At 52.5% G+C, this 27,029-nt stretch overlaps 1 protein-coding gene across 1 annotated transcript; it reads left to right on the top strand.

The window, feature by feature from the left end:
* Window positions 1-261: 261 nt before the first annotated feature.
* Window positions 262-26,503, top strand: CNGB1 (cyclic nucleotide gated channel subunit beta 1). Its single transcript, XM_066327322.1, has 32 exons — window positions 262-764; window positions 1,032-1,075; window positions 1,200-1,277; window positions 1,390-1,516; window positions 1,750-1,792; window positions 1,959-2,025; window positions 2,107-2,188; window positions 2,606-2,642; window positions 3,481-3,628; window positions 3,734-3,809; window positions 4,364-4,400; window positions 7,792-7,957; window positions 8,689-9,357; window positions 10,804-10,933; window positions 11,320-11,362; window positions 14,220-14,352; window positions 16,812-16,907; window positions 17,310-17,467; window positions 17,646-17,825; window positions 18,487-18,695; window positions 19,533-19,583; window positions 19,696-19,782; window positions 20,117-20,181; window positions 20,611-20,733; window positions 21,765-21,906; window positions 22,132-22,291; window positions 22,903-23,000; window positions 23,090-23,173; window positions 23,520-23,638; window positions 24,204-24,350; window positions 24,797-24,983; window positions 26,222-26,503. The coding sequence occupies exons 1-32, from the start codon at window positions 675-677 to the stop codon at window positions 26,432-26,434; spliced, it is 4,089 nt and encodes a 1,362-aa protein (XP_066183419.1). The 5' UTR covers window positions 262-674; the 3' UTR covers window positions 26,435-26,503.
* The last annotated feature ends 526 nt before the right edge of the window (window positions 26,504-27,029 follow it).

Genomic DNA, 27,029 nt, shown 5'->3' on the forward strand with positions numbered 1-27,029 from the left:
CTGCAAATGGGCCCGTGAGTCTGTGCCCTTCTTGCTCTTAGAAATGAGACTAAGGCCCTTTGCTGGCTGGAAAAAGGAGCTGCCACAACAGGTGGTGGCACCGCTGGGTGCCTGCAATGCAGCAGGATGCATAAGACTGCCAACTCCTTCATGTCATTGAAGACCAGAGCTGTTTTGTAGGGGCAGAAAAAAGGGGGTATGTCTGTTTGGACATGAACTTCCTCATAAAAAAATTCTGTTCAAATTACTGTTCAGCTTCCCTCAAAGGAAAAATGATGGGGAGAGCAGAGGACCCTGAGCAGAGCATCACAACTTCCGTGATCTATCTGCAGTGGCTTCCTAGTCAGGACAGGTTGTGAAAAATAAAATATCTGAATGAGGTGCTACCTTTAGAAAAAGCAAGTTTAACTGAGATGGTGAGAATAAAATAGAGTGTTTTGTTTGCTCACAATAGTGGTGAGGGATGAGGAGTTGAGCCGGGTTTGCTCCGGCTGTGCTGCAGTGCCATGTTTCCCAAGCAGGACGTGGAAACAGAAGGACACCAAGAACCTTTTTGGGCAGCTCAGGAGACAACGTGAACAGCTGGTGCAGCTGGTACTCCCTGGGCACTGTGCCCCTGTGCTGCTGGGCTCTTGCCAGCTGGAGACCCCTCGGCACTGCCCGCAGCCAGCGGGATGATGGGCTGGATTGACCGGGTGGTCCCCCAGCCCCCGGTGCCCCATGTGACAGAGGAGACCCCTGTGCAGGAGCTGCAGCCAGCTAAGGTCAGCAGGGAGCCAGCTTGGGGGGTGTTGGGGACACCAGGGGTATGATGAGAGGTGCCTGGTGCCTCTGCACCCACCCCAGCACTGCGACACCCAGGGATGCTCCACAGCGTCCCCAGGAGGGGTGGGGGCCAGGATGCATTCCTACTCTGGGCTGCTGGGAAGCAGCAGGAGGATGGGGAGTCCCTGGCATTTGCAGCCATCTTTGCACAAGAACGGTGTCCCCTGTGCCTCATTCTTTGACACCTTCTGCCTTTTGCCCTGAAGGCACCAACAGGGAAGGCTGGTGGCCCCACAGATGCTGCTGACCAGGCACGCACTGAGGGTAAGGCCCACACTGGCTCAGGCTGCACATCAGTGTTCTTTTACCTGCCTGTCCCACTCCTGCCTGGCCTCCTGGGGGCTGCCAGAGTGGTGACAGGAGCTTGCCTTATTTTCCCCTGCTGCCATTGAAGAAAAGGAAAAGAAAGTGACCTTTGTGGTCTCTGAGGACTCAAGTTCTGTGTTTGACAGGTACGGCTCCTGCACCCTTCATGCAACATGATTTCCTTGGGATTTTGCTTTTTGGTGGGGGCTGGATGCCTTGGGTGGCATTCCCAGCTTGACTCACACCCTTCCCTGGCAGTGTGGGGAGCAGTGTGCTCTCCTGGCTCTCCTATGGGCTGGAGAAGGTGATTCCCCAGCCAGCCCCAGCCCCAGGGCTGCAGGCACTCGGGAAGAGCTTCGAGACAAGCGTCGACATTGCTGAGGAGGTAGGAGACAGATCTGGGAAATGGTTTGGTGTGTTTGAGCTTCTTTCTCTTTTTACCTTTTCTTTTTTCCTTCTTTTCACTCTCCCGGTGCTAACTGGGAGCACTAAACCTGCCCTGGCATGGGTTTCTACCTTCAACCATCCCTGGGGAAAGGGCAGGTTTCCTTCCCCACACAGTGGGATGGTCCCTCCCTTGGGCTGTCAGGTTTTCAGACAATCTGTTTGGCTTTTCAGACAGAGGTCCAGGTCCTTGGGGATGAGGACGACGACGGTCTGGGTAAGAAGAGCTGGGCGTTTGTAGTTTGCAGCATCCTGGGTCTCCCACATCCCACTTCCCGTTCTCCTGATGCCGGCACTATTGCCCCCTTGTGCTGCCTGGTGGGGAGACCTAAAACTGCGAGCAGTGCAGATTCCCCATGCCCACAGCAGTGCTCTCCTTGCAGAGATAACTCCCTTCGATGCCGAGGAGGATGTGTCCGAGGGCGAACAGGAGACGTCCCCGCAGCAGTGGTGGGTGTCCCTGGGGCCGGGGGCTGCGGGAGGGCGGCAGGGCGCACGATGAGCTCCCCGAGCGCGGTGCTCTCCCCGCAGGGCAGGAAACCGGGTGCTCAGCTGGCTGTCACAGGGCTTCGAGAGGATTTTGCCGCAGCCAGAGGGGATGAAAAAGCCAGAGGTGAGCTCTGCCCAGCTCGGAAAAACTGGGGGCTATCGGGTAGAGATGAGAGTGGGGCGAGCTCCATCCTCCTGCACGCCCCATGTGGGACCTTGGGCAGGAAAATCCCAGGGGAATTCAGCAGAGCAAAAAGAGACCTCTGGGTGCTGTCCCGGTGTTCCTCAGCCCGGATGCAGGCAGGACCCTTCATTTGGGACTGACCTGCCGGTATCTGGGGTCTGGGTTAAATGGCTGTCACGGCGGTGGGGCTGAAACCACAGCGGGTGGCGTGTGGGGCTGAGCCTGTGGGTGCTCTTGCGGTGGGGACATGTCCGCCTAGGGTGGCCAGGGGCGGCCTGGGGTGGCCTGGGGTGGCCAGGGGCGGCCTGGGGCCGCGGGCAGCGCTTTGCCACGTCCATCCGCCCTGTCCCTCCGCAGACAGAGCCGAAGGAGAGGAGCGAAGGGGCGGCGGCAGGTGAGCGATCCCGATCCCGATCCCGTCCCGCTGAGGGCCCGGCCCTGGGCAGCGCTGGCACTGCCCTCAGCTCCGGGCCCAGCATTCCCACTGCGCCGGGAGGGCTGGGGACACGGCTCCCGGGGCTGGGGACACGGGGCCCAGGGCTGGGGACACGGCTCCCAGGGCAGGGGACACGGCTCCCGGGGCTGGGGACACGGCTCCCGGGGCTGGGGACACGGCTCCCGGGGGTGGGGACACAGTTCTCAGGGCTGAGGACACAGCTCCCAGGGGTGGGGACACGGCTCCCGGGGCTGGGGACACGGTTCCCAGGGGTGGGGACACAGCTCCCAGGGCTGGGGACACGGCTCCCGGGGCTGGGGACACGGCTCCCGGGGCTGGGGACACGGCTCCCGGGGCTGGGGACACAGTTCTCAGGGCTGAGGACACAGCTCCCAGGGGTGGGGACACGGCTCCCGGGGCTGGGGACACGGGGCCCAGGGCTGGGGACACAGCTCCCGGGGCTGGGGACACGGCTCCCGGGGCTGGGGACACGGCTCCCAGGGCTGGGGACACGGCTCCCGGGGCTGGGCACACGGCTCCCGGGGCTGGGGACACGGATCCCAGGGGTGGGGACACGGCTCCCAGGGGTGGGGACACAGATCCTGCCATCACGGCACAGCCCCTGCACCGCTTCTGTCCCCAAGCTGCCCACCTCCCCGTCCCAGGCAGGCTGCCAGGGACGCCCCCGGGCCTGTCCCTCTGCGGGAGCTGACCCCTCCTGGCTTGCTCCACTTCCCAACAATTTATGACTGCTCCATTGCCTACCCCGCTTGCTCCTTCAAATAAACCTGAGCAGGCACAAAAGAGACCAAAACCCAGGCGAAGTCAAAATGCAGCGTTTCAGAGAGCACCCCAGCGGCAGAGAAGGCGGCAGCAGCGGCCAAGGGGCAGCCGGAGCCGGTGACAGCGCTCAGCCCTCAGTCCGTGGCTGTGGATGGTGGCAGGTAACCCCAGCGGCACCTTCTGCCGGGCTCTGGTGGCCAGAGGGATGCCCGATGTGGGAGCAAAGGCTCTGGCTGCCAGTTCTAACTGTGGTTTCTCGTCTCCAGGATGTTCAGCTGGTTCATGCAGGGGCTGGAGAAGGTGATGCCACAGCCGGTGAGCAGGGAGAGGCAGGACACACAGGTATGCTGTCTGATGGATAGGGAAAGAGCACAGGAACATCACATCCCTGATGGTCAGGGCGTGCCCTGCCCTGCAGATGATACTAGAACAGTGCTGGGACCTGCTGTGGTTTGGGCTGTCACCAAGTTCTGTCAAGAGAACAAGTCCCCATGACCTGTTTAGCTGGTGAAAGCCAGTGTTTGGCTTCTAAGCAGCAAGAGATCCTACAGCATGTGCTTTCTTTACTGTTTCCTTGCCTTTCTGTGGAGCACTGGCTGGTGTCCAGGCTCTGGCATCTCACACAGGTGTCGTCCCAGCTCTAAGGAGAAGCAGCAGCAGCTTTACACAGCTCTCCTTTCCTTCCCTGGCCCCCAGGCAAACTCACTTGATGTGCTCCTGCTCTGGACCATTGGGTGTGGGGATGCTTGTGCCCATGGCCAAGCCATCCAACTTGCCACAGAAATGGGGTATTTAGGGTAAAAGGGCCACCTTTACTGAAAATGGTGTGTTGAGGGTAAAAATTAAGGGTTATTGAAAATGAGCAATGTCTCATGGTTCGTTTCTCCTCTTGCCAGGGAGTGGCCACAGCAACCTCGAGTCCTGTGGAACAAAGTAAGTGATGGCTCCATTTCTTCATGATGGTTTGACTGCCAAGCTTCTAATTGGCTTAGGTTACTGGGAAGAGGGGTCACTGGCATCTTTTATGCCCTGGTCTGCCCTGGGTGCCAGCTTGGGAGCCCCTGGAATCCCTCAGGGAAGCCATGGGAGGTTGTTGACACTTGAGAAGAGGGAGCTGTTGCAGAGCTGTGGCAGGGACTTGGTAAAACTCCAGCTGAGGGAGTCTCTAAGTGCAGCATCCCACATCCTCAGGTCCTGGGTTTTGAGGTTAGTGCTGATATCAAGGTCTGTCCTGAGCTGAGCTGGAGGGATTTGATCAAATAATTTCAAGGGAATTCAAATCTGCTGCTTTCTTTCTCCCTTTTGGTGTTTGCCAAGTCTGGTGTGAAATATCTAGGAAGGTACCCCAGGAAAACAAAATGCTGGGATTAGATGTCTTAGAATAGAATCTGCATGGTTGTGGGAAAACCTGCAGGGTTCACACTGCTGCGTGCCTGTGGAGGGGATCAAGCACCAGCTCTGCAGGCACTGGGGCTTGGCTCCCCACTGCAGCCACTTTTGGGAGATGCTGGACAAAATTCAGAGGCACAGCTGCTTCTGTGGATGGTCTGGGTAGGGTTACACACCCCTGTGCATGTGCTGTCCCTTGAAAGGAGTGGCTGGTTGGGCTGTGGGAGCTACTGGTGGGAGCAGGGACCTGTTGAGGCACATGGAAAATGCACATCCCCGGGGTATGCTGGGAAGTTCCCACAGGCCAACAGCCCCTTGGCAGAACCTCGGAGAGGGAAATCCTGGGGGAAGGCATTTCTCCATGTGCCTGTGCAGACTGGAGGCCCGTGTGCTGCCATGGACCTCGGAAAGAGGCAGAGCCAGGGATGCTGCTGCATGTGCCTGGTGAGCACAGCCTTGGTGCCCCGCTGGCTTTGGTGCCTTGAGGCATCTCCAGGTCACTTGACCTGCCCAAGGAAGGGAAGGATTGTGTCAAGCAAGAGACCTGCCCTAGCACCAAAGTGCCAGCACGCTCATTAATGTTTTCCTTCTCCTTTTGTTTCAGGGGGCAAAGGGGCTTAGCGCCTCTGAAACAAACGGAAAACGAAGACCTGGCAAACCCACCCTTCCCACACCCCAATGAGACCAACCTGAGGAGAAAGCACAGCTGGGGAGGAAAAGCAAAGGGGAATCTGCAAATGGTCTCTAGCTCCTTCCCAACTGGGGCAGTGGGGACCCAAGGCTGGCACAGGGACCCAGTCCCAGGGCTGTCCCACTTGGCTCTTTGCTCTGGGAATTTGAGCTACTGGTTTTGCAGGATGAGTCTCTGAGATGGGATCTGTAATTTACAGGGTGGTAGAAAAGCATCACTCAGGACACCTTGGTGGCAGAAAGCCTCTTGCTGCAGTTTCCCAGCGCTTCTGCCCCTCTCAATGTCCCCAAAACATCTGAATACTCACCCTGAGACCCCCCAGCTGAAATCTCCAGGCTTCTTCGAGTTAGCTTCTGCCTCTGAGGTGTAATGTTATAAACTCTTGAAGCTCTTGTCAGCTCCTTGTTGCTTTTCTTCCATGACTGAGTGTCTCCTCCCAGCAAGTGGAAAGGGCTCTGATTTGCAGCAGCAAATCAGGTTAATCTCTAGGTGAATAGGTAAGAGTTAATGGTTAAACATATCGGTCCAGGCTCTTCTTCTAAGAGAACTTACCCCAAACTCTCCTTACCCCCAACTATGGCTGCTCCCTCCTGAAGCTCACAGCTCCATGGATGCAGCCAACTGCAGCAGCAGGAATGTCCCAGCAGGGAGGAGATTCCAGGGGCTGTCTCCAGCCCAGAGGGTGCAGGCAGGCATGGCCAGTGCAGGCACACTGAGCTCTGTATCCACTGTTTTAGATACAGACCTGGGAATAGGAGACTGCTTTGGGTTGTGAGGGACTTTTAAAGATGATCTGGTCCAACTTCCCTGTCCTGGGCAGGAACACTGTCCATTGGGTGGAGTTGCTCCAGGCTCTATCCAACCTGGCCTTGAACACTTTCAGGGATGGGATAACTATAGTACTATTCCTTCCTAATGTCCAACATGAATGTCCTCTCTTTCAGTTTAAAATTGTTGCCCCTTGTCCTTACAGACCTTGGTCGAAAGTCTTTTTCCATATTTTGGATAAGCCCCCTGATGTATTGACAGGCCAGGTTAAGGTCTCCCACTGTTGCATCTGTTTAGGACCATCCAGACAACTGAAACAATGAGTTGTGAGCCAAGAGACTGCCCTGAGATCAATATCCTGTGTTTGTAATGAATCTTCCTTGTACCAGGACACAGTTTTAGTATTTACCTAATTTTCATATAATGTATCCAAAAGTCATGGTGTATTTTAAAATCCATTTCCCTGATTGCTGTCCCATGATTTAATTAATGGAGATCCAGAGGGAATGGGCTAAAGGCATTGTGGATACCATGGGGTGGGTAAATACGCCACAGATAAGACTCTGCATGGGTTTCCTGCCTTTCTGTAGTTCATTTTGCACATTTCCTATTGGCTTTGCTGTGGACATGTAACTTTTGCTGTCAGGCAGACCTCAAAATAAACTGGTTTTACAGTGAGCGGATGTGCTTCCTCCTCCTGTTTCTCTGGTGTGAGCCTGACGTGGTAGGACGGGTATCCCTGGGACATGGAGGGGCTCATCACGGGTCAGACTCCTCCCTCTGCAGCTGGATACAGCTCCCAGTAACCTGCCCTGGGTTTTGCCCCAGTGATGCTGGGAAGTGACAAGGGCTGTGGGGTGTTCCTTGCCTGGGACAGTGCTCAGAGAGCACAGGACACGGTGCTCGAGTGTTGTGATGTGGGCTCTGGGTTGGGTCTTGCAGTCCCTTGGGCTGTGCTAGGACAGCAATTCACTGGGGGCTCACAAAGGGAAAGGCTTTGGGCTCTTCCAGATTGCAAGCAGAGACAAAATGTGGCCTGGAGATGGGCCAGGTCACTGCTGGTGGAGTTGGCTACATGTGCTGGGTGGCCAGCACTCATCTGTGTGCAGAGGATTACAGCTTTCATAGAATCACAGAATGGTTTGGGTTGGAAGGGCCTTTAAAGCAAAACCAGTTCCAACCCCCCTGCTAGGGGCTATTTTCCACTAGAGCAGGTTGCTCAAGGCCTTCATGGGGTTTTGGCTGTGCTTGGAGCAAAATGGTGAATTTTCTTTTTCCTTCTGGCAAAGGGGCCTGAGGCATCTGCTCAGCACAGCCCAGGGGCAGCAGGGCTGCCCAGCTCTGTGCAGGCTGAGAGCTGCTTCAGCACTGCCCCATCCAGCAGAGGAAACCTGGCATCTGCCCAGGCCCTTCCCCTGGCCTCTTAGAATGTGCTTCTGTCACTTCATCACCTCCCTTTCCCCATTCCTGTTTCAGTTCATGTCGCCCCCGGGAAACAGGAGGAAACCCATCTCATCCTGAAAGAGATCAGTAATGACCAGATTAATGAAGAGATGGCAGCCTGGGCTCAGATGGCTGAGCTGCAGGCAGACACTCATCACCTTCCCACGATACAGGAGGAACCTCAGGAAGAAGAAGACAGGTAGGGGAAGGGAGATGCTGTTGATGGGCAGGTCTGTGTGTTCTCCAGTCACCAGTGTGGTGGCCATGGGAGGGGACAAGCCTGTCCCCGAGCATCCCTCTTTGCAAGTGCTGGCAGCCAAGGTGCCTGTTTCCAAAAAGGGGGGCATCCCCCAGTAGGGTCCAAAAGGTGCTTGATCAAATGTCTTTTTATTCTGGTGTCTTGATTTTGGTTAGGGCAGGCAGTGGCAGAGCCATGAGGGCAATGCTTACAGTGCCCTACAAAGGACAGTGAGGGAGGCTCTGCTGAGGCTCCTGTAAGTAGATTTTGGCCCCAAGGCAAGAGACCATGGACCTTGTCCCCAGCAGTGATGCATGCAGCTGGAATGACATTCAGAAATGGAAGTTTTCTCTGTAGAATTCACCCTTAGACGAAAAGAACCCCCTGCTGAGGTTTTCCCAAGGGCTGGGCAGTGCTCAGAGCCAGGAATGAGCTGTGTTGCAGCAGGGGGATGAGAGGGGTCCATGCATGCCCACAGAGAGTTTCTGAGCCCCCAAAATGCTCCCTGAGCTCAGCACAGCTGGGTGAGCACAGCAGCTCCCTCCTCCCACACAGGCAAGTGCTCACTCAGACAAGGGGTGCCCTGAGCTGCACTGGCTCAGCAGAGCTCTCTGCTCTCTGCTCTGCAGAGGTCCTCGTGTGAGCCTCACACAGACTCGGTGGATTTTACCTAATGAGCTTCTCCTTTCCAGACCGTGTTTGTGCTCCCCAAACACTGCCAGGGGGGAAGAGGAAAAAGAGGAGGGGGAGGAAGAGAGGATGAAAGAGGAGGAAGAGGAGATGAAGCAAGAGGAGGAAGAGAGGAAAAAAGAGGAAGAGGAGATGAAACAAGAAGAGGATGAGAGGAAAAAAGAGGAAGAGGAGATGAAGCAAGAGGAGGATGAGAGGAAAAAAGAGGAAGAGGAGATAAAGAAAGAGGAGGAGGAGAGGAAAAAGGAGGAAGAGGAGAACGGAGGAAATGAAGAAGAGGAGAGGAAGCAAGAAGAGGAGGAGGACAGGAAAAAGGAGGAAGAGGTGAGGGAAAAAGAGGAGGAGGATGACAGTAAAAAAGAGGAAGAGGGCAGGAAAAAAGAGGAGGAGGAGAGGAAGAAAGAGGAGGAGGAGAGGAAAAAAGAGGAAGAGGAAAGGAAGATAGAGGAGGAGGAGGAGAGGAAAAAAGAGGAAGAGGAAAGGAAGATAGAGGAGGACAGGAAGAAAGCGGAAGAGGAGAGGAAGAAGGAAGAAAAGAGAAAGAAGGAAGAGAAGAGGAAAAAAGATAAGGAAAGGAAAAAAGAGAAGGAGAAGAAGAAAGAGCTAAAGAGAAAAGAGGACGAGAAGAAAGAGGACGAGAAGAAAGAGGAAGAGCAGGAGGAGAGTGCAGCGTGAGTGTCTCCCGTCGCCTTTATGGTTTTGTTGGAAATGAGCGTGATCGCAGCTTTTGTTTGCAGTGCCTTCTCCGGCTGCAGAGGCTGAAGCAGCCGCGGTAGAGGCGAGCTCCCAGCCCGGCGGGAGGATGGCTGTGCTGGGGAGGGATGCTTTGGCAAACCGGCTCTGCCCAGGGCTGGCTCTGACGCGGCACCTGGTGACAGCCCGGTGTCTCCTGGTGACAGCCCGGTGTCTCCTGGTGACAGCCCGGTGTCTCCTGGTGACACTGGCTCCGTCTCCGCCGCCCGTGGCAACCGCAGCTCCTCTTGTTCCTTCCCGGGAGATGGGAGCAGGCAGCCTCGGGAGATGGGCCGTGCTGTTTAAACCATGCCCATCAATTCAGGGCATTCGGGATTGTTTTGAGTGTCACAGAGCTGAATGTAGAGACAGGATTGTGTGTTGTGTCTGCAGATGCTGCTGCATACAAGTAGGTAAAATTTTATATTTTTTTTCCTGTTGTAGAAAATAGCTGAGTTCTTGTCAGCTGTGGAAGGTGGCGGCTTTGGTCAAGATGATATTGGGAAACATCTTTCTGCTCAGATTAAGTAGTTTGCTCTGATTTCACATGAGATAAACATTTAGGGATTTATTACCTACTACTACAATATTATTCTGTGTTAATTCCTCTAAAGCAGCTAGATTTTCAGGAAGAAGCTGAAAACACATGATTACTCAGTGTGAAACCCATATGTTTGCATTTCATCAAAATCTGTTCCTGGAGCTTCACGATAGACACTTGAGCTTCAGTTGTGGGGTGAATGAGGTGCTGCTCCATCCTTCAACGTGTTTGTTTACTGGAAAAAGAGAGAGAGACCAACAGGTTTTCTAGTTTAGCATGAAAAGATTTGTGATCACACTTGAAGGGAGCATAATTTTAAATATTAAGGGGAGAAAATATTAAAAATAACAAACCAAATATTTTAATGCATTTAGCTGTCTTTAAATTCTTGTCATTATTCCAAATCCCTGCTTTGCATTTCTTGCCAGGAAAGAGCAAATCAGGAGATAAATGCCCAGAGTAACATTTGAGATGCTTTTATTTCAGTTATGAAGTTGCATTAAAGCAATAAAATCAATCTTGAGAGCCCCTTTGTCAGACTGGGGGAGCTGAGGTCTGTGCTTGCTGCTGAAGGAAAATGAGAATTATGTGTCCTGGTGGCGTCTTGCACAGGCAAACGTGGGATTTGAATAGTGCTTGTGGGAAAGCCTTGCCTGGAAATTAGGTTTCAGCTTTTTATTTGGCCCGTTTTAATTATACAAGACATGATTATGCACAGGGGGAGAAACATTCTGCCTGGATCTTTCTGCCTCTGCAGCTTTTGCTTAGGCACATGCAATGCTCTGTTTTATTTGTGTGCCTCTCACCTGGTGTCCCAGGCAGTATTTTTTGCTCTCCCTTCCAGACCCCTGCTGCAGCCACAGTGTCTCCCTGCTGATGAGGGTGTGGATGAAGCCTGCCTTGCTGAGGAGACCCTCAGGATTGAGCAGCTGGAAGAAGTTGAGATAAGAGATCTCGAAAGTGCTTTTGTGCAGGTACAGCATCACTCCCTGCTTGGGCTCTGGTCTGCACTGAGCTCTTGCTGCCCTGCAAGTGTTGGGGGGCTCAGATCTTCTCCAAGGGCATGCAGTGCCCTGGGAGGAGCAGACTGGGCTGGCCACTGGACGTGTTTCCCACCAAGATGTCCCCATCCCTGAAGCTGGGGCAGCAGAAACAGCTGTGGATGGAGGGAGGGCTCCTCTCACCCTACAGAGTGGGCACTGAACAACAAGCTGAGAGTCTGGTGGGTAGGAGGGATATGGGGCATCCAATCAAGCTTCAAAGTCTGCTCTTTTACTGACAGAAGAGGCTTTTTCTCCTTAAAATGGTTGTTGGTTTGTTGGTTGTTGTGGGTTTTTTTTTTTTTTTTTTCATTTTGAAGGTGGAAGAGAAGACAGCTGAAGCTGCTGAAACTGATGCTGAAGGTACAACCTGTAGCAGTATGATGCCAGACTGGGATGAAGTGAAGCAGGGGATGCAGTGCCTGGTGGGGGGAGAATTGAGCTTCCCCTTTCCTGCAGTCAGGGAGCAGGCAGTGATTTCTCTGCAGTGTGGGCCTGCAGGGGCAGTCAGGGCTTTTCACTGGGGTAAAACATCCTCTGGGCACAGCACAGTGGCAGTATTGGGATTGTCTGGAGCTGGCTCTGAATGTACAATGCTTGGTCCTGTTGATTAAGCAATCCCTGACATGAAATAAGAGTTTCTCCTTCAGCTGGAGAGGAAAAGTATTTTCTCTACCACTTATCTCTATTTGGGAAATAAGTGGTGGTATAAAACACATTTTAATATAACATTTTAGGAAGCAATGGTTGGTAATGAAAATTAGGTGGTGAGTTCCCACTGCAGCGTGGCAAAGGCACATCCTGGCAGAACTCCACTGACATCAGGAAGCTGCATAGGGAATGGCTTGCCCTCACCTCTGAGATTCTCTGCATGCAGCCTTTGCAGAGGGGCAATGATGCTGCTTTGTCAGGAACTGTAGTGATAGGACAAGGAATAATGGGTACAAATTGAAAGAGGAAGAATTTAGGTTAGATTATTTAGGAAGAAATTCTTCACAGTGAGGGTGATGAGATACTGGAACATATTGCCCAGGGAGGTTGTGGATGCCCCAACCTTGGCAGTGCTTAAAGCCAGGTTGGATAAGGCCTTGAGCAGCCTGGAGGTGTGGGAGATGTCCTTGCCCATGGGACATGATCTTTAAGGTCCCTTCTAACCCTTAACCTTCCACGATTCCATGGAAAACCCGTGGTGGGATGCCCACCACTGCAGCTGTGTGCTGTTGTAGGATATAAAAGCAAGATGAGTGACTCCAAATACTTCAGAAGGCAAAGAGCATAGAAAAAAAGGCTTTAGTGTCTAATTCTTAGTACCTTTTATAAGGTGTGCGGATACAGACTTGACATGACTGGTGAATAGGAACGACACCTCTCTAATGCCATCAGTTAAACTAGAGAAAACAGCCAAACACCACCTGGAGAAGGATTGTTTTGAGAAAGGAGAGTTGTATGCCAAGATTGTTTCGAGAAGAAGCTTCCCCGAGAAATTCTCCCTCGGGGAAAAAAACTAGCAGCTGCCATCAGGCTAAAATCTCTCAGACCCAGAAACGCCAGGCCCACGGCGTGCCACCCACACCAAACCCCCGGCTCATTTCTGCCGCCCGTCTCAAACCACTCTGTGTTCTATTGCAGCTGCAGATGCCTTGTCCTTTGCTTGAAGCACCTAGCAGGCTCCTAGCAGCATGGCCAGGCGGGCCCGCCACGTCGAGCTGGACCGGCTGGTGCATGAGAAGCCGCTGTCCCGCAGGGTCCCCTCCCCTCCCGGCCGCGGGGCTCTAGAGCAGCTGCCCAATGTCCCCAGCTACCGAGCCACCGCCGCCCGCTCCCCCGTCCTTGTCGCGCCAAAGGCTGGAGTTGTCAACCCCAATTTTTGCACTGAGGAGCAATCCCCACTAGGTATTAGAGATGTTGGCTTTGATGGCCTTGTGTAGTTAGAGCGGCGCAGCGAGGCTGGGGGGGATTCCTGGAGTAGTCGCTTTTTTTGTTGTTGTTGCTTTCTTGTGGGGAGGGAAAGAATTTTAAAAAAAATAAAATAAAAGCACGCTTCATGTGGCAGCACAGAGGCTGGGGAACAAAGTCCATGTGTTTGTCTGCTTCTGCCTCATCACTATGTGCCTTTTTAGCTAAGCTTCGAGAGCGTTTGCAGATGCTGTGTGTGTTTAGAGCTGCTCAGAAAAGCTCTCCTGAAGGACCTGCAGGCAGAGGGTGCCATATCACCACACACGGTGTTCTCTCCAGCATTTTTGCACAGCCTGCTCATACTAAGAGGAGAGGAAGGTGGAGGTTTGCTGTTCATGGCTTTCTGCCTTTTCTGCAGCTTTGCTTTGCTTTGTTTTTAACCAGCGAGCCAAATTCCGCTGCTTTTCCTTACGTGCAACAGGATTTTGACTTTGTAACCCAAATAGGCATTTTCTCAGGCATTTAATCAAGTCTGTGGATCACACTCTGACCCACTAGCTTCACATCAGTGTGAAGCAGGAGGAGGTGCATGGGGTCTTTCAGATGTGTGAAAACCTCCCACAGAGGAAATCCTGCAGGAACGGATTGTATTTTGTTAAATAGCTGAGAAAAGACATCACACTTGACAGCCGAGTGTCTGTGGGGTCTGACCAAGGTAGACCTCAGTGCCATTTCTCCTTTGCATAACTGGCATCTTTCTTTACCCACCATAAACATCCAACCTTCCTGCTTCTAACCTTGCCTGTGGCAGGAAGCAGTAATTACCTCTGCAGAAGAAAAAAGCCATAAATGCTCATTTAAACAGTCCTTTATTCTGCATGAAAAGCAAACACTGGTTGGTTCAGAGCCTCCACAATCCATATGTTTGCATTCAGAAGAAGCAGGAGAATCTCTACACCCTGGAAATCCTGGGTTCCTGCATAGCCCCTGCAGCCTGGAATCCTAATGCCCATTGTTTTCCAAACCACGGGACCCCAACACTCCGATGGAGTAGCTGCAATCACTGGGCAGGCAGAAGGGGAGCAGATGGCAGTCCTTAGAGCGTTAAGAACTGAAAAAAAAAAAAAAAAAAAAAAAAAAAAAGATAGAGAAGTGCTCCAAATGCTTAGGAGAAAAGCGAGCCAGGCAAGAAGGGAACGGAGGGAGAAGGAGAGTCCTTCCCAAACACTGCAGGGGCTGGGGGCAGCTCTGGGGAGCAGCCCCGGCTGCAGGCGGGGCCCCGTGCCCCCCTCACCCGCGATTATTGTCCTTCCCCACGGAGCAGGTCATTGCCCCACCGTGGAGATCAAGGACGTGGACAGCCCGGGCCGTGCCGTGGAGATCCATGGTTCCCACGGAGCGCTGCCCGCCGCCGGCGCTCCCAACCTGCTGGCGGTGCCCGGCGCAGCATCCCCCAGGTACGGATGGCTCTGCCCAGGCGCGGTCCCTGCCTCCCCCGAGCCTGCCAGCACAGGAATGTTTGTACAGTGGTGTGGAGACGCTCATTCCCAGCAGATTTGGACAGGGATGTGTGTGCAGAGGGTGTCACCCCGGTGCGCAGCAGAGGAGATGGCCAAAGCCTTGCCTCTTGTCTGTGATTTTTAATTAAATGGTTACATTTTGTTTAAAGGTTTTGTGGCCAGGGACAACCCTGTCTGTATGTCCTCCTAGAGATGGGCTTGATCCCCAGGCCACAGTCAAACCCCATTTGTCTGTTGTCCACCTGTGTCTGTTCCCAAATTCAGAGCACAGAAGGTCTATGTGCTGGATATGATCCTTCAGCTTAAAAAGAAACAATTTTCTTCTTATAGTTTTGCTACAAGGGTTTGCAGGATGTCCCCCCTGGGTTCCTGCTTTCAGAGGAATCCATCCCTCAAAGTGTTCAAGGCCAGGCTGGATGGGGCCTGGAGCTGCCTGGTCCTTTGGAAGGTGTCCCTGCCCATGGCTGGGAGCTGGACTAAATGTCTCTTAAGGTCCCTTCCTACCCAGATCATTCAGTGATTCTTTGCTTAAAGAGAGGGAGGATTAAAACTGAGCTTTAAAATTTAGGCTGGATGAAGCTGATGGATTTTTTTCTGTTGTGGCACTAGGGTTTTTTTTGAGGCTCACTCTTGCAGAGGATTCAAAATGAAAGCTAAAGTGGAAATTTTTTTCTGTGCTGAAAACCAGGTGCTGTAGTAATTCTCACTTAACAGTTTGGATCTTTTAGTAAACAAGCTCCTGGAGGAGCAAATAAAATGGCAAAAATGTCCACAATCAAGTCTGTTGAACAGCTATTTAAACTGGGACAGCAGGCTTCATGTAAAATACCTGCAGTGAAAATACTGACAGCATTAAACATATTTGCAGTTACATGTGTGAGAACATAAACCCTTCTGCTGAGTCTCTAGGGAGTGTCTCAAAACAACACTGGCTATTTTTAAAAGCAAGCAACTCCTGTTCTCCTACACAAAGAAATAAAAATTAATTCTTCTCTACCAGACAGAAAATGCTCATGTCCTGCTGGTGTTTCCAGAGGAAGAAGACAAAACTGCATTGAGCAATCATCCAGTTATCTCTAAATCCCTTCTACTGGCCACACTCTTGAGTTATTTCCTATATGACTCTGGGAAGGATTTGAGTGAACATGGTTTAGACAGAGTCATAAAAGACTCATTGCTAATGAACCACGCACCTAATTTGGAGCCTGGACACAAGCTCCTGCAGATAAAGCCAGGATGCTCTGGCTGATGCCATATGGGCAGAGACTCTGTGCATCTCACATGTCCTAGTGCCCATGGCAGCATCCCAAGGGCACCAAAACCACAGCAAGGTCACGGCTGTGGCAGCGCCTTCCATCTCAGCTGGCTGCTCACTGCAGCCTGAGGTGGTGTCAGCTGGCCTTGCTCAGGGGTGAGGACAGGCCACTGGGGCAGCGTGGTGCCCTGAGGGGACAGAGGCAGGGGAAGGGCAGCTGGAGACTGGTGAGAGGCAATGGATGTTGTCCTAACAACAATACAGACCTTGGCACGACTGTTTCTCCGAACTGATGTTTTGGGAATCCCTCCATCCACATCTGAGAGTACTTTAAAAGAGGGGTTTGTGGTGTTCCTCCACCTCTGCACTGGGCATTTGGGAAATGAAGGTTCATCAGTCTTGTTCACCTGCTCCAGCTCCCAGCAAGGACACACCTGAGGGCCAGCAGGACTGAAGGTGGTGGGTTCACAGCATTTGGCTTTCTTTAGGAGATTTGTGATGGCAAGATGACCTCCCTCAGCATTCTGCTTTCTCCCGCTCCACACACAGCACTGAGACATTTTGTGCCAGTGGGATCAGCAGTTGTGGTGGCAGAAGACAATTTCTTCATCACAGCTGAAGTTCTGGACTGGGCTGCAGGTTTGCAAACCAGTCTAGATTTTTGCTGGGACTGCTATCTTCATAGTCAGCTTCCCTTCTGACACCTTTCTTACCCACATGTAAAGAAGTCATCTGAGAAACCTGTCTGTGCCCCCAGCCGTGTTAGGACACCACTTGTAGGTATCACTGGCATTGCACTTCCCTTGCCTGCCTCTCCAAATGCAGTGATGTGAAGCTGTGGCACTGGGGGCAAGCACAGGATGATGCCTGCCCTCTGTGCATCTTGCAGGTACCCAAACTGAGTTGGAAAATGGGTCAGGTGGCTGTATGTCCATGGAGCCAAGGGCTTGCTGTGCTCAGGGCTTTAGGAGGAAAGGAGAGGAGGGTTCACTCCCATCTACTCCATGAAATGTCAAAAATTAGGGGAAACTGACCCTAGTAGGAGAAGGGGAATGGAAAACAGGTCACATCTGGGAGGAGAAGGAGGGGGACGAGGGAGAGGAGCCAAGCTGATCCTTGGTTGCTGTGTTTGTGTCTGCAGGAGGAAGCGACTGCTGCCACAGGATGGTCTGGACAAGAGGTTGGTGAGCCAATCCCCCACCCAAGAGCTGGGCTGGGACGAGGAGCAGAGGGAAAGGTGAGTAATGGGCCCAGGGCTCCACATCTGCCAGGGGTTCACATCCTGGGGCTTGGGTGGAAACAGCAAAGGTCCCAGAAGTGCTGGGATACCAAAAGGAGAGGGAGTCATGCCACTTCATGTTCTTCCCACTACACAATACCCAAATAAACACAGGTCAATCCTAATTCAGAGGCTGTAGGTTAAATAATGGGTCATGACTGGGTCATAGTTCAAGGCCAGGTTGGATGGGGCTTGCAGCAACCTGGTCTGGTGGAAGGTGTCCCTGCCCATGGCAGAGGGCTTGGAACGAGAGAAGCTTTGAGGTCCCTTCTAACCCAAACCATTCCAGGTTTTTATCATGCTGTGAACCTGCCCTGGGGCTTTCCTACCTTCCTGAGGTGCCCACTGGTCTCCCCACAGCCTGCCCGAGCGCATCGGCTCAGCCTCGAGCCTGAGCAGCACCATCATCAACACCCGGCTCCAGGAGCTGGTCAGGCTCTTCAAAGAGAGGACTGAGAAGGTGAAGGAGAAGCTGATTGACCCCGATGTCACCTCAGATGACGAGAGCCCCGTGGCATGTGAGTTCACATGGGGCTGGGAGTGTTCCTCTGGTGGGTGCCCATACACACTGTGTTTTCTGAGAGGCAGCTGTTATATTAACAGTTTAAAGACCTTAAAAAAATGGTAAAGACCTTAGAAAAAACTGCATTAAGAAGATTTTTCTGCCCTTTGAAATAACTGTGTGGCCTGTCCCAGCTCCCACCAAGCCAGCACCTGCAGCAGCCCCGCTGCCTGCCCCAGGAGGGGAGCCGGAGGGGGACAAACCTTTGGAGGATGACCACTACTGTGAGATGCTCTGCTGCACATTCAAGCACCGGCCCTGGCTGGACCGCCTGAAAAGTTACCAGTTCCCCAGCAGCATCGACCCCCTCACCAGTGAGTGATGGAGCACAGCCTCGTGCCTGGGCTGGGGCAAGCTGGTGGGACTGGGGGAGACAGGGTGAGAAGGGGAGGAGAACTAAGCAGGAAGCAACTTAGTTTTCACTAAAGCACAGAATTTTAAATTCTTCTGCAAGGCACAGGCTTTCCTAAATACTTCCAGCTGTGGGCGTCAGGAGCATGACTGGGCATTCTGCTTTCCCTGTGGTGCGGATACTCCCTGAAAAAATTAAAATCGCAAAAGAGGATTCCACCGCCTTGTGGCCGCCCCACAGAAACCCAGCTCTTTCCTTAGTCTGTCACATTCCTCAGTCCCTTGGAAGCCTCTGGGCTCAGGCAGCCAGCCACCAGTTCATCATGGCTGGAGGGGAAAAAGAAAACCAGGGAAGCTGCAGTTGTGGGAGCAGAGCAAAAGCAAATATAGCCGAATGAGCAAAGTTAGAAGAAGCTTTCTGATAAAGCGTGGTGTGTTCTGTGCCCAGGGGTGTTCACTCTGTGCTAGAGCCCAGCTGCAATTAAACACTGTCACCAAGAGACTTCCTGCAGGTTTCCCTGTTGTGTGAGGACAGGTCAGGGAATGGAAACTCCTCTGTGTAGAGGATTCACACGGAGAAGGGATGTCTGCCCAGCTGACCGTGGTGCTGTTCCCTGTGTGCAGATCTGATGTACGTGCTGTGGCTGTTCTTCCTTGTCATGGCCTGGAACTGGAATTGCTGGTTGATCCCTGTGCGCTGGGCTTTCCCCTACCAGACTCCAGCAAACATCCACTACTGGCTGCTGATGGACTACCTCTGTGACCTCATTTATCTGCTGGACATCCTCATCTTTCAGACCCGGCTGCAGTTTGTGCGGGGGGGAGACATCATTGTGAGTGGCAGGGCACTGCATCCCACCTCTGGGCACCAGCTGTGCCACCTCCCATCCCCATGCCCCTGAGTGACGTGGGGGCTGCTGGCCTCTCAACTGAGCTCTCCAAGCTCTCTCATCATGGCCACGGCCATCAGGGCTCTGTCCATTCTCAGAGACCACGAGCACCTCTCCTGACACGGAGTGGATAATCCAGCAGTCTTTTTGTCTGCCAAACACACCATTTTTTCCTATAAAATCAATACCATCCTATCCAGAAACGGTGTGGTCTGTGGTTCCTGGGCAGGGATGCCTGCAGTGGCTGCTCCATGGGGAGGTTCTGCCCGTGGTGAGGTGCTCACTGACTGGCCCTGGCACAGCCCCATGGTGCCAACCTTGGGCATGGGCGTAACAAACTCTGGGGTTAATTCTCAGGAGCACGCCAGGCAGGATGCATTAGCAATTGCAATCTGAACACACAGATCACATGCCTGAGATAAGGGAAGCCCTTGATTTCATTTCCATATTCAATTAAACAAACTGTGAAAAATCACGCCTTGAGGGTACAGCCTTCCCATGGCCATGCAGATGCTCAGACACACAATTTCCCCTGCAAATGCTGATTTTTGTGGTACTGGCACTGTGACCTGCTTTTCTTGGGATGCAAAATCAACACATGGTGTTGGATGTCCCAAGACTTCTCTGCTTGCTCTTCTCCCCTTTCCAGGCACAAAGGGAGCATCTTCCCTGTTGTGGTGCAGAGGAGGAAAGCCAGGCATGACCATGCTGGTCCTAGCTTTCCTTTCTCTAAGCAATAATCAATATTCCTCTCTCTCTCTCCTTCCTGTCCCCCACCAGACTGACAAAAAGGCCATGAAAGAGAACTACCTGCGATCACAACGCTTCAAGGTTTGTCAAAATTGTGTATTCGTCTGAATCTTTCATCAGCCCTGTGGGTTGCAGCCCCACCCCCAGTGCTCCTGCAGGTCCCCACAGAGGTTTCTCCCTGTGTGGATTTCAGATGGATGTGCTGTGCCTCCTGCCCCTGGATTTCTTCTACTTCAAAGTGGGTGTCAACCCGCTCCTGCGCTTCCCTCGGTGTCTGAAGGTGAGTCAGAGCTTACAAAATCAGGCAGAACAGCAGCTGCAGTGGACGTGGAGGAGGCCTGTGCTGGCTGGGGTGAGCTATGGCTTGTCAGACTCATCGGTGATGACAGGAAGATTATAAAGTGCAGGGAAGTTTTGTCCCAAAGGCTTTGCAGGGCTGTTGGTCAAATGCTTCATTTCAATCCTAAACTACTCATATTTTTGACTTAGGGATGGAGACAAATCTGTCTGCTGCAGAGGGGCTGCAGGAGGGAAATGAGGGACAGAGGGGTTTTATGGGGAGGTGGCTCTCCCAACAGGGAACTTGGAACATGCAGCTCTCCTTCTCTTTCCAGTACATGGCCTTCTTCGAGTTCAACAACCGCCTGGAGGCCATCCTGACCAAGGCATACATCTACAGGTGAGGAGCACGGGGGAAAGGAGGGAACATAGAATTACTGTTTGCCACCGGGGAGGAAGGTTCACTTCATTCTGCACTTGTTCTGGGTGCCTGATTTATTTCCCTGCTGTGCCTGAGCTGGCTGACATGGACTTTGGCTGATATGGTGGGACATCAGGGTCCCAAAGGCTGTGTGGGTAGGATCACCTCTCTCCAGCCCACGGGGACAGGGGTGCTGGCAGTGAAGGAGAGCTATGAGCAGATAAACTGCTTTTTTTGGCATTTCTGGAGCTGCAGGAAGCAGCAGCAGGTTTGGGGTGCTCTGTGATTCCTGCATTGACAGGACTTCTATGGTCACCACTTCAAGGCTACTGATACCAGGGAGGGACCTGACAAGTTTCTCCAGCAAACATCATCTCCCCTCCTGCTCTCTCCTGGGTTTTTCTGCAGAGTGATTCGGACCACTGCCTACCTACTGTACAGCCTGCATGTGAACTCCTGCCTCTACTACTGGGCCTCAGCCTACGAAGGACTGGGCTCCACCACCTGGGTCTATGATGGAGAAGGAAACAGGTACCAGCCAGGGCTGGGGGATCTCACGTAGCACAGCCTGATGCAATGAGCTGGAGCAATAAGAGAGGTGTTGGGATGCAGCTGGATTCAATAAAGCCCCTGAAGCAAAGGGTTGGGAGTTCCAGGAGAAGATGTGGAGCCAGGGAGAGTGACAAGGACATGAGGGATGGGATGTGCAATAACACACAGTCCTGCAAGATGAGGCTGCAGCTGGGCAGAGGTGGAAAGCTCTGGCAGGTTGAAGTGGCTCAAAAAGTGAGATCCTGGCACTGAGAAGCCAAGGAATGCTCCAGGCCAACCAGGATGAAAGTATAAATCCTGTTTCTGCTTGTGTTGATTGCTGGCAGGTTGGGATGGAGGAGTGATACCATGTGTCCCTGTGCCAGGCCCCTCAGACCAGCCAAGGTGTGAGATGGGGACAGTGGCCAGCCCTTCTCCTGACCACGGCAATACCTCTGTTAAATGTCCCTGTGCTGTCAGTGATTGATGCTACAGGCAGAGTCCTTGGCTCACAAGCTGAATGCCCACACCTGTGATAATGTTGCTGCTGGAGTTATTTTGTATGATACACAAATCTGTGTCCACGTTCAGGTGGAAACAAAACATCCAAGGGAATGCCCAGGACCAGGGAATCAGAAATTCACTTGGCTTCTCCTAAGTCCCATGCCAACAATTTGCTCACAAACATGTTTTTTCCCTTGATGATTTCTGTAAGTGTAAATGTTGCTGAAAATATGTCACTGGTTTATAGCAGAGCTGTGAGGAGCAGAAAACAGAGTAACCAGAGCAGCTGAACCTCCCAAGTGGAGGTTCCTGGAGGGACCATTGGTTCCCCTGCTCCTGTAGCACCTCCAGAAGCAGCTGCAGGTGTGGTGGGGAGTGTGAAGCCCTTCAGTTTTTCCCTTTGTCATCCATAATTACTCTCAGCAGACTCTGGCTTGCCATGGCCAGAGGCTGTGAGCTCAGTGCTGAGGGTTGAAACAGAAATGCCTTCAGAGCTACCTCCCTCTCTTGTCCTCCTCTCCTCCCAGCTACATCCGCTGTTACTACTGGGCAGTGAAAACCCTCATCACCATCGGGGGCCTGCCAGACCCCAAGACACTGTTTGAGATTGTCTTCCAGCTGCTCAACTACTTCACAGGCGTCTTTGCTTTCTCTGTCATGATAGGGCAGGTGAGTTGGAGTCAAGGGGGATTTACAGCCTCAGGTGGGGTGCTTTTGGTGGGTTGGATCCACAGGTTTGCTTCTCTGGGTTTGTTTTCCCCATGGGAAGACCTGCTCAGCATCGGTGCAAGACAAAAAGGATTTGGTAGATGCTGTTGGTCTTGGCTTACATGTTTAACCTGCTGATGGATGAGTGACAGCAACTTAAAGTTCTCCTCCACCTCTTCCATTTAGATGAGAGATGTGGTTGGTGCTGCTACTGCAGGGCAGACTTACTATCGGAGCTGCATGGACAGCACCATCAAATACATGAACTTCTACAAGATCCCCAGAACTGTTCAGAACCGTGTGAAGACGTGGTATGAGTACACGTGGCACTCCCAAGGCATGCTAGGTGAGATGAGCCACTCCAAGGGTGAACACTTGAATCTTGTGTTTTACTGTGGTTGCTCTGCAGAGCTGAAGGGTTACTGTCACTACAGTTTGGGGGTGGAGGGTGGTTTATTTTACTCTTCTGTTTAGGGGCTTGTTTGCCCACCTATAGAGTTTACAGACTGCCACCAGGTCACAGCACTTTGGTGACTAGGCATCACTCACAGCACACTGAGTCCAGTGTCCCACGTGCCCTGGAGAAAGGACAGTGACTGTCCACCACTGGCCAGAGCGTGTCCAGCAGCAAAGTCACCAGCTCACCCTACCAGTGTGTCATCAGGCAGGACCAGAACCTCTGTGCCCACCCTCCTGGACAAGAAAAATTCTGACTTGGCCTCTGTGGCCTGTTTCTGAGAGTCTTCAGGGCAGGGATAATGCAAAGGATGACTTTCCATCACACTTCAGATTTAGACCTTCAGGTTGCTGGGTGGGCAGAGGCTGGAGGAGACTCTTCTGTGCAAGCTGGCTCCTGCCCTCTGCCACCAGAACGTGGGCTGCTTTCCCACTGCCACCTGATGGACACATTCTTGGATCAAGTGTCGGAAGCAGCCACTTTTCTGCTCTGTCTCACAGATGAGTCTGAGCTGCTGGTTCAGCTGCCAGACAAGATGAGGCTGGACATCGCCATTGATGTGAACTACAACATCGTGAGCAAAGTGGCCCTTTTCCAGGTACCCTCTGCAGCACAGCCCCTGGCTGGCACAGCCTGCCACGCCAGCACAGGCTAATGCTGGCATGTTTTGGCTCTCTTTGGGCTCAGGGCTGTGACAGACAGATGATCTTCGACATGCTGAAGCGGCTCAGATCTGTGGTCTACCTGCCCAACGACTACGTGTGCAAGAAGGTGATGAGATGCTTGCGAGTCATGGCCAGGCTGTGCAGGGCACTAGGGAATGCCAGGACACCACACAGGGAGGGAATTTGGAGCAAAACCACCCTCACTTGCAGCTGGTCTTGTACAAAGACCGACCTCTTCTGCTGCAGCTCTGAACAGCAGGAGAGCAGAGGAAAGCTGGTTGGTGTCTTTGTGGTGCTGAGATGAGAACACTCAGGAGTGAGCACCATCAAGATATTTTGGGAGCTTGGAGAGGGCAGCATGGTCATGGGAGTTTCCAGCAAGGTGCTGCAAAGGGCATCCATGAGGTGTCCCTGTTTCTGGGCATCCCAGCCAGCTGCCCTCTTCCCTGCAGGGAGAAATCGGCCGTGAGATGTACATCATCCAGGCGGGGCAAGTGCAGGTGCTGGGGGGACCCGATGGCAAATCCGTGCTGGTGACTCTGAAAGCTGGATCTGTCTTCGGGGAAATCAGGTGAGTGAAGCATTTTCAGCGAGCTGGGGAAATACAGCTCCTGGGCTTGGGGTGAGGAGGATGGGTCCTGGAAGGATCAGCAGCATCCCAATAAATCTTTGTGACTGAGAGCCATGAACGCTGGGCAACGGCCGAGACACAAATTACAGCTTTCCTGTCGTTGTTGTCATCATGTTGTCTGGGGAGCTGATGACAGTAAACAGAGGAATACGGATGGAGGAATAGGAAAATTGAGCAGAAAAAGTGTTTCACAAATACAGTCTCCCAGTCATTAATCCACCCCCTCCATTGGAATGACAAGCCCTGTACCAGCAGACAGCCCAGCCGACACTAGCCTGGTGTAAAACGCAATATTTAACCCTTCAAACCCACAAATATTTTTTATATAGTACTCCATGCAAAGTTTCCCTTTATCATTCTTTAAAAATTGTGCCTGATAAATTCCATCAGGAGTGAAAATTAAACTCTGGGTCCCCTGAAAGAGAGAGATGGAGGTGGAGAGGTGGAGATTTCGCATTCTGAGCCTGTGAACAGAGGTGTTGATGGCTTGCATTGTCTCTCCCAGTTTGCTGGCAGCAGGAGGGGGAAATCGCCGCACCGCAAACGTGGTGGCCCACGGCTTCGCCAACCTTTTCATTCTGGAAAAGAAGGACTTGAACGAGATTTTGGTGCATTACCCGGAGTCTCAGAAGCTGCTGCGCAAGAAGGCCAAGTGCGTGCTGCTTTCTAACCTGGGGGGGTTTATAAACAGCGGAGCCTGGGCTTGGCAGTCTCAGGGGGGGTTTCTGTGTGTGAAGCCCTGGGAATGCTCCTGCTGCAGGCGCTGCGCTCCCGCTGCCGGCGGCGGCTCCCGCTCCGGGCTGGAGCTGCTGTCCTCGGCAGAGGGCACCCAGACCTCGCGGCTGCCGGGGGAGGCTCCGGCTGCCGAAATTCGCCTCTCAAAGCGGGTGGAGCATGGCCAAAGTGCCTTCGTTTCAAAAATCTATATAAAAAAAAAATCCGGTTTAGTGTTTTAGCTTTGCTTAGATTTGTTATTTTGTCCTCCCCAAGGCGCATAAAGACCCCCGTCCTTTTAACGCTTGGTTTCTCTGCATTACAAAATCCAGTTAATAGAACACGTTCCTGGGCTGACATCACCTCTGCCTTCTCGTGCTGCAGGAAAATGCTGAGAAGCAACAACAAACCCAAGGATGAGAAAGGAGACCCGCTGATCATCCCCCCAAAAGCTGACACCCCAAAGCTGTTCAAGGCTGTCCTGGCTGCCAGAGGGAGGACGGGGGGCCAGGGGGCCCTGGGGCGGCTCCGCTGGAGGCTGAAGGAGCTGAAGGCGATGCAGGACACACAGGTCAGCACGGGGAGCCTGGCACTGTGGCTTTGCTCCCTGAGATGCCGAGTGTGCTCTCTCCGCCAGCTGTGGGGGGCTTAAGCTGCCTTAAAGGACTGAGCTCAGGATGTTGGGGTCTGTCAAAGCGTGGGCAGACAGCGAGGGGTGAGCCAACATCTTGCACAGGCCTTTGGGGGAATGCCAGTGTCCCACAGGGGTTTGTTTTGATACACAAAAGGGAAATACGTTAAATTTTTTCCTGCCTGGGTCTAATTTCTAGCTAGGCTATAGCTACAGATGAATGAATGTCTCTTCTATCCTGCAGAGACAGAGCCCCTCATAATTCATCAGTGCAGGGGCTCCCAGCACCCACAGCCCAGTTGGTGTGTCAAAGCTTACCCCAGGTGGCTGGGGCAGGCAATGCCATCCTGCCCCCTCGGCATGAGCCCCTTTGCTTTTGTCATGAGCAGCTGAAAAACAAAATGGCCCTGTCCTTTTATTCCCCCTTTTTTTTTCCTTCTGCTCAGCTCAACTTGTAAAGAAGATTTTGTCTCCGTGCAGACCTTGTTACTAATCTCAGCATGGAACCAGGCACACTTATCACATCTGGATGTGGGGGGGGGAGGGGAAAGAGGAGCTGATAGGGAATGCTGTGGCCTTGAGGCTGGGTAAACACCAGGCTGATGCCAAGCATAGCTGCATTTCTGCAGTCCCACAGAGGCACGAGAGGCTCCAAACAATGTGGTGTTTAACATTAATCCATAACCAGTTAACAGCAGCAGTGAACAGTGGCACTGAGGGCTCTGAATGAGTGGAAACAAGACCAGTTTCTGAAGGGTGCATGTATTGGGAACTAACCCCATTAATGGGTGAGCAGGATCCTGATAACATCCCTCTCCATGGGGCAGCTTCTAAGGATTCTCTCTAAAGGAGAACAGGGCAGCCTGAGACTACTCCCTCACAACAGCCCCAGTGCTGTGTTTGGCCAAGATCAGCCCCTCCAGAAGCTTCAGGAGCAAAACAAGAGTTAGTGCAGACATGAGAAAGCTCTGTTGTGCTCCTCTCTTTGTGTTTCTCAAGACATGCAGGATATGATCCAGGAGCCCCTCTTGCAGGGAGCATCTCTGGCATCAACTTGACATCCCAGTGCAGAGATCCTGAGATGGAACCACAGAACATTTGTCCAGCTTTGTCATGTTAGGGGTAGTGGGCAAGGATTGCTAAGGTTCCTTTTGCCTCTTTTTTACTTTTTGTTGCAGGGCTCCAGTGTCAGCCCAACCCCACCAAAATCACCAATGCACCAGAGATCTCCTGTCACATCCCACAAAGCACAAACCCGCCCAGGAGAAGAGATATTCTCAGAATCTTCTGATCATTCAGTCACCATTCGTGTGATTTCCACAGCAAAAGAAGATGAGGAGATCCTTGCTGCTGAGATTTCAGAGAAAGATGAAAAAGAAGAAGAGAAATGAAACAGCAGCAGGTCTCGGGGCAGGTGTAGGAGTCAGGCAAATGCCTGGGCTAGCAGATTCCTGTTGTTAATGATTTCCATGCAGTGGCTGTAGGTTTTGCTATGAGCTGCCCAGACCCTCAATCACTGCTGATAAAACCCTCTGCCATTTGACCCAGAACCATATAAGGTTTTTATACTCTGCAGATCCATTGAGGGCCTTTATAAATTTCCCACTAAATATCAGGTCAGCCCTTTTGCTTTGAAATCCAGCCTTGTGGAGGGAGAGCTATGGAAATTTGCTTTTTATGGCTCTGGATGGTTAATGAATGTTCAGACAAAACATGAAGAGTTATTCACCTCTGACAGCTGAGTCACCGCTTGGCTAGAAACAACCAAGGAGAAAAAAAACAACAAGGTTTCTCTGTTAGGCTCAAGGTTGACAGCAGCAGTGGGAATGATTCATCTGAAAAGGATGTGGACTATGCTCACAGGGCAAGCATGGAGCAAATCAATCTGTCAGGAGAGTGCCAAGCTCTGTTCCCAAGTGCACAGACTGGAGGGTCCCAGCCTGGAGCCAGGATCACCTTGGCTTTGCCACTGGGAAGAATTCTTGC

Source organism: Sylvia atricapilla, chromosome 12 (genome assembly GCF_009819655.1).
Source record: "Sylvia atricapilla isolate bSylAtr1 chromosome 12, bSylAtr1.pri, whole genome shotgun sequence".
NCBI classification, from domain to species: Eukaryota; Metazoa; Chordata; class Aves; order Passeriformes; family Sylviidae; genus Sylvia; species Sylvia atricapilla.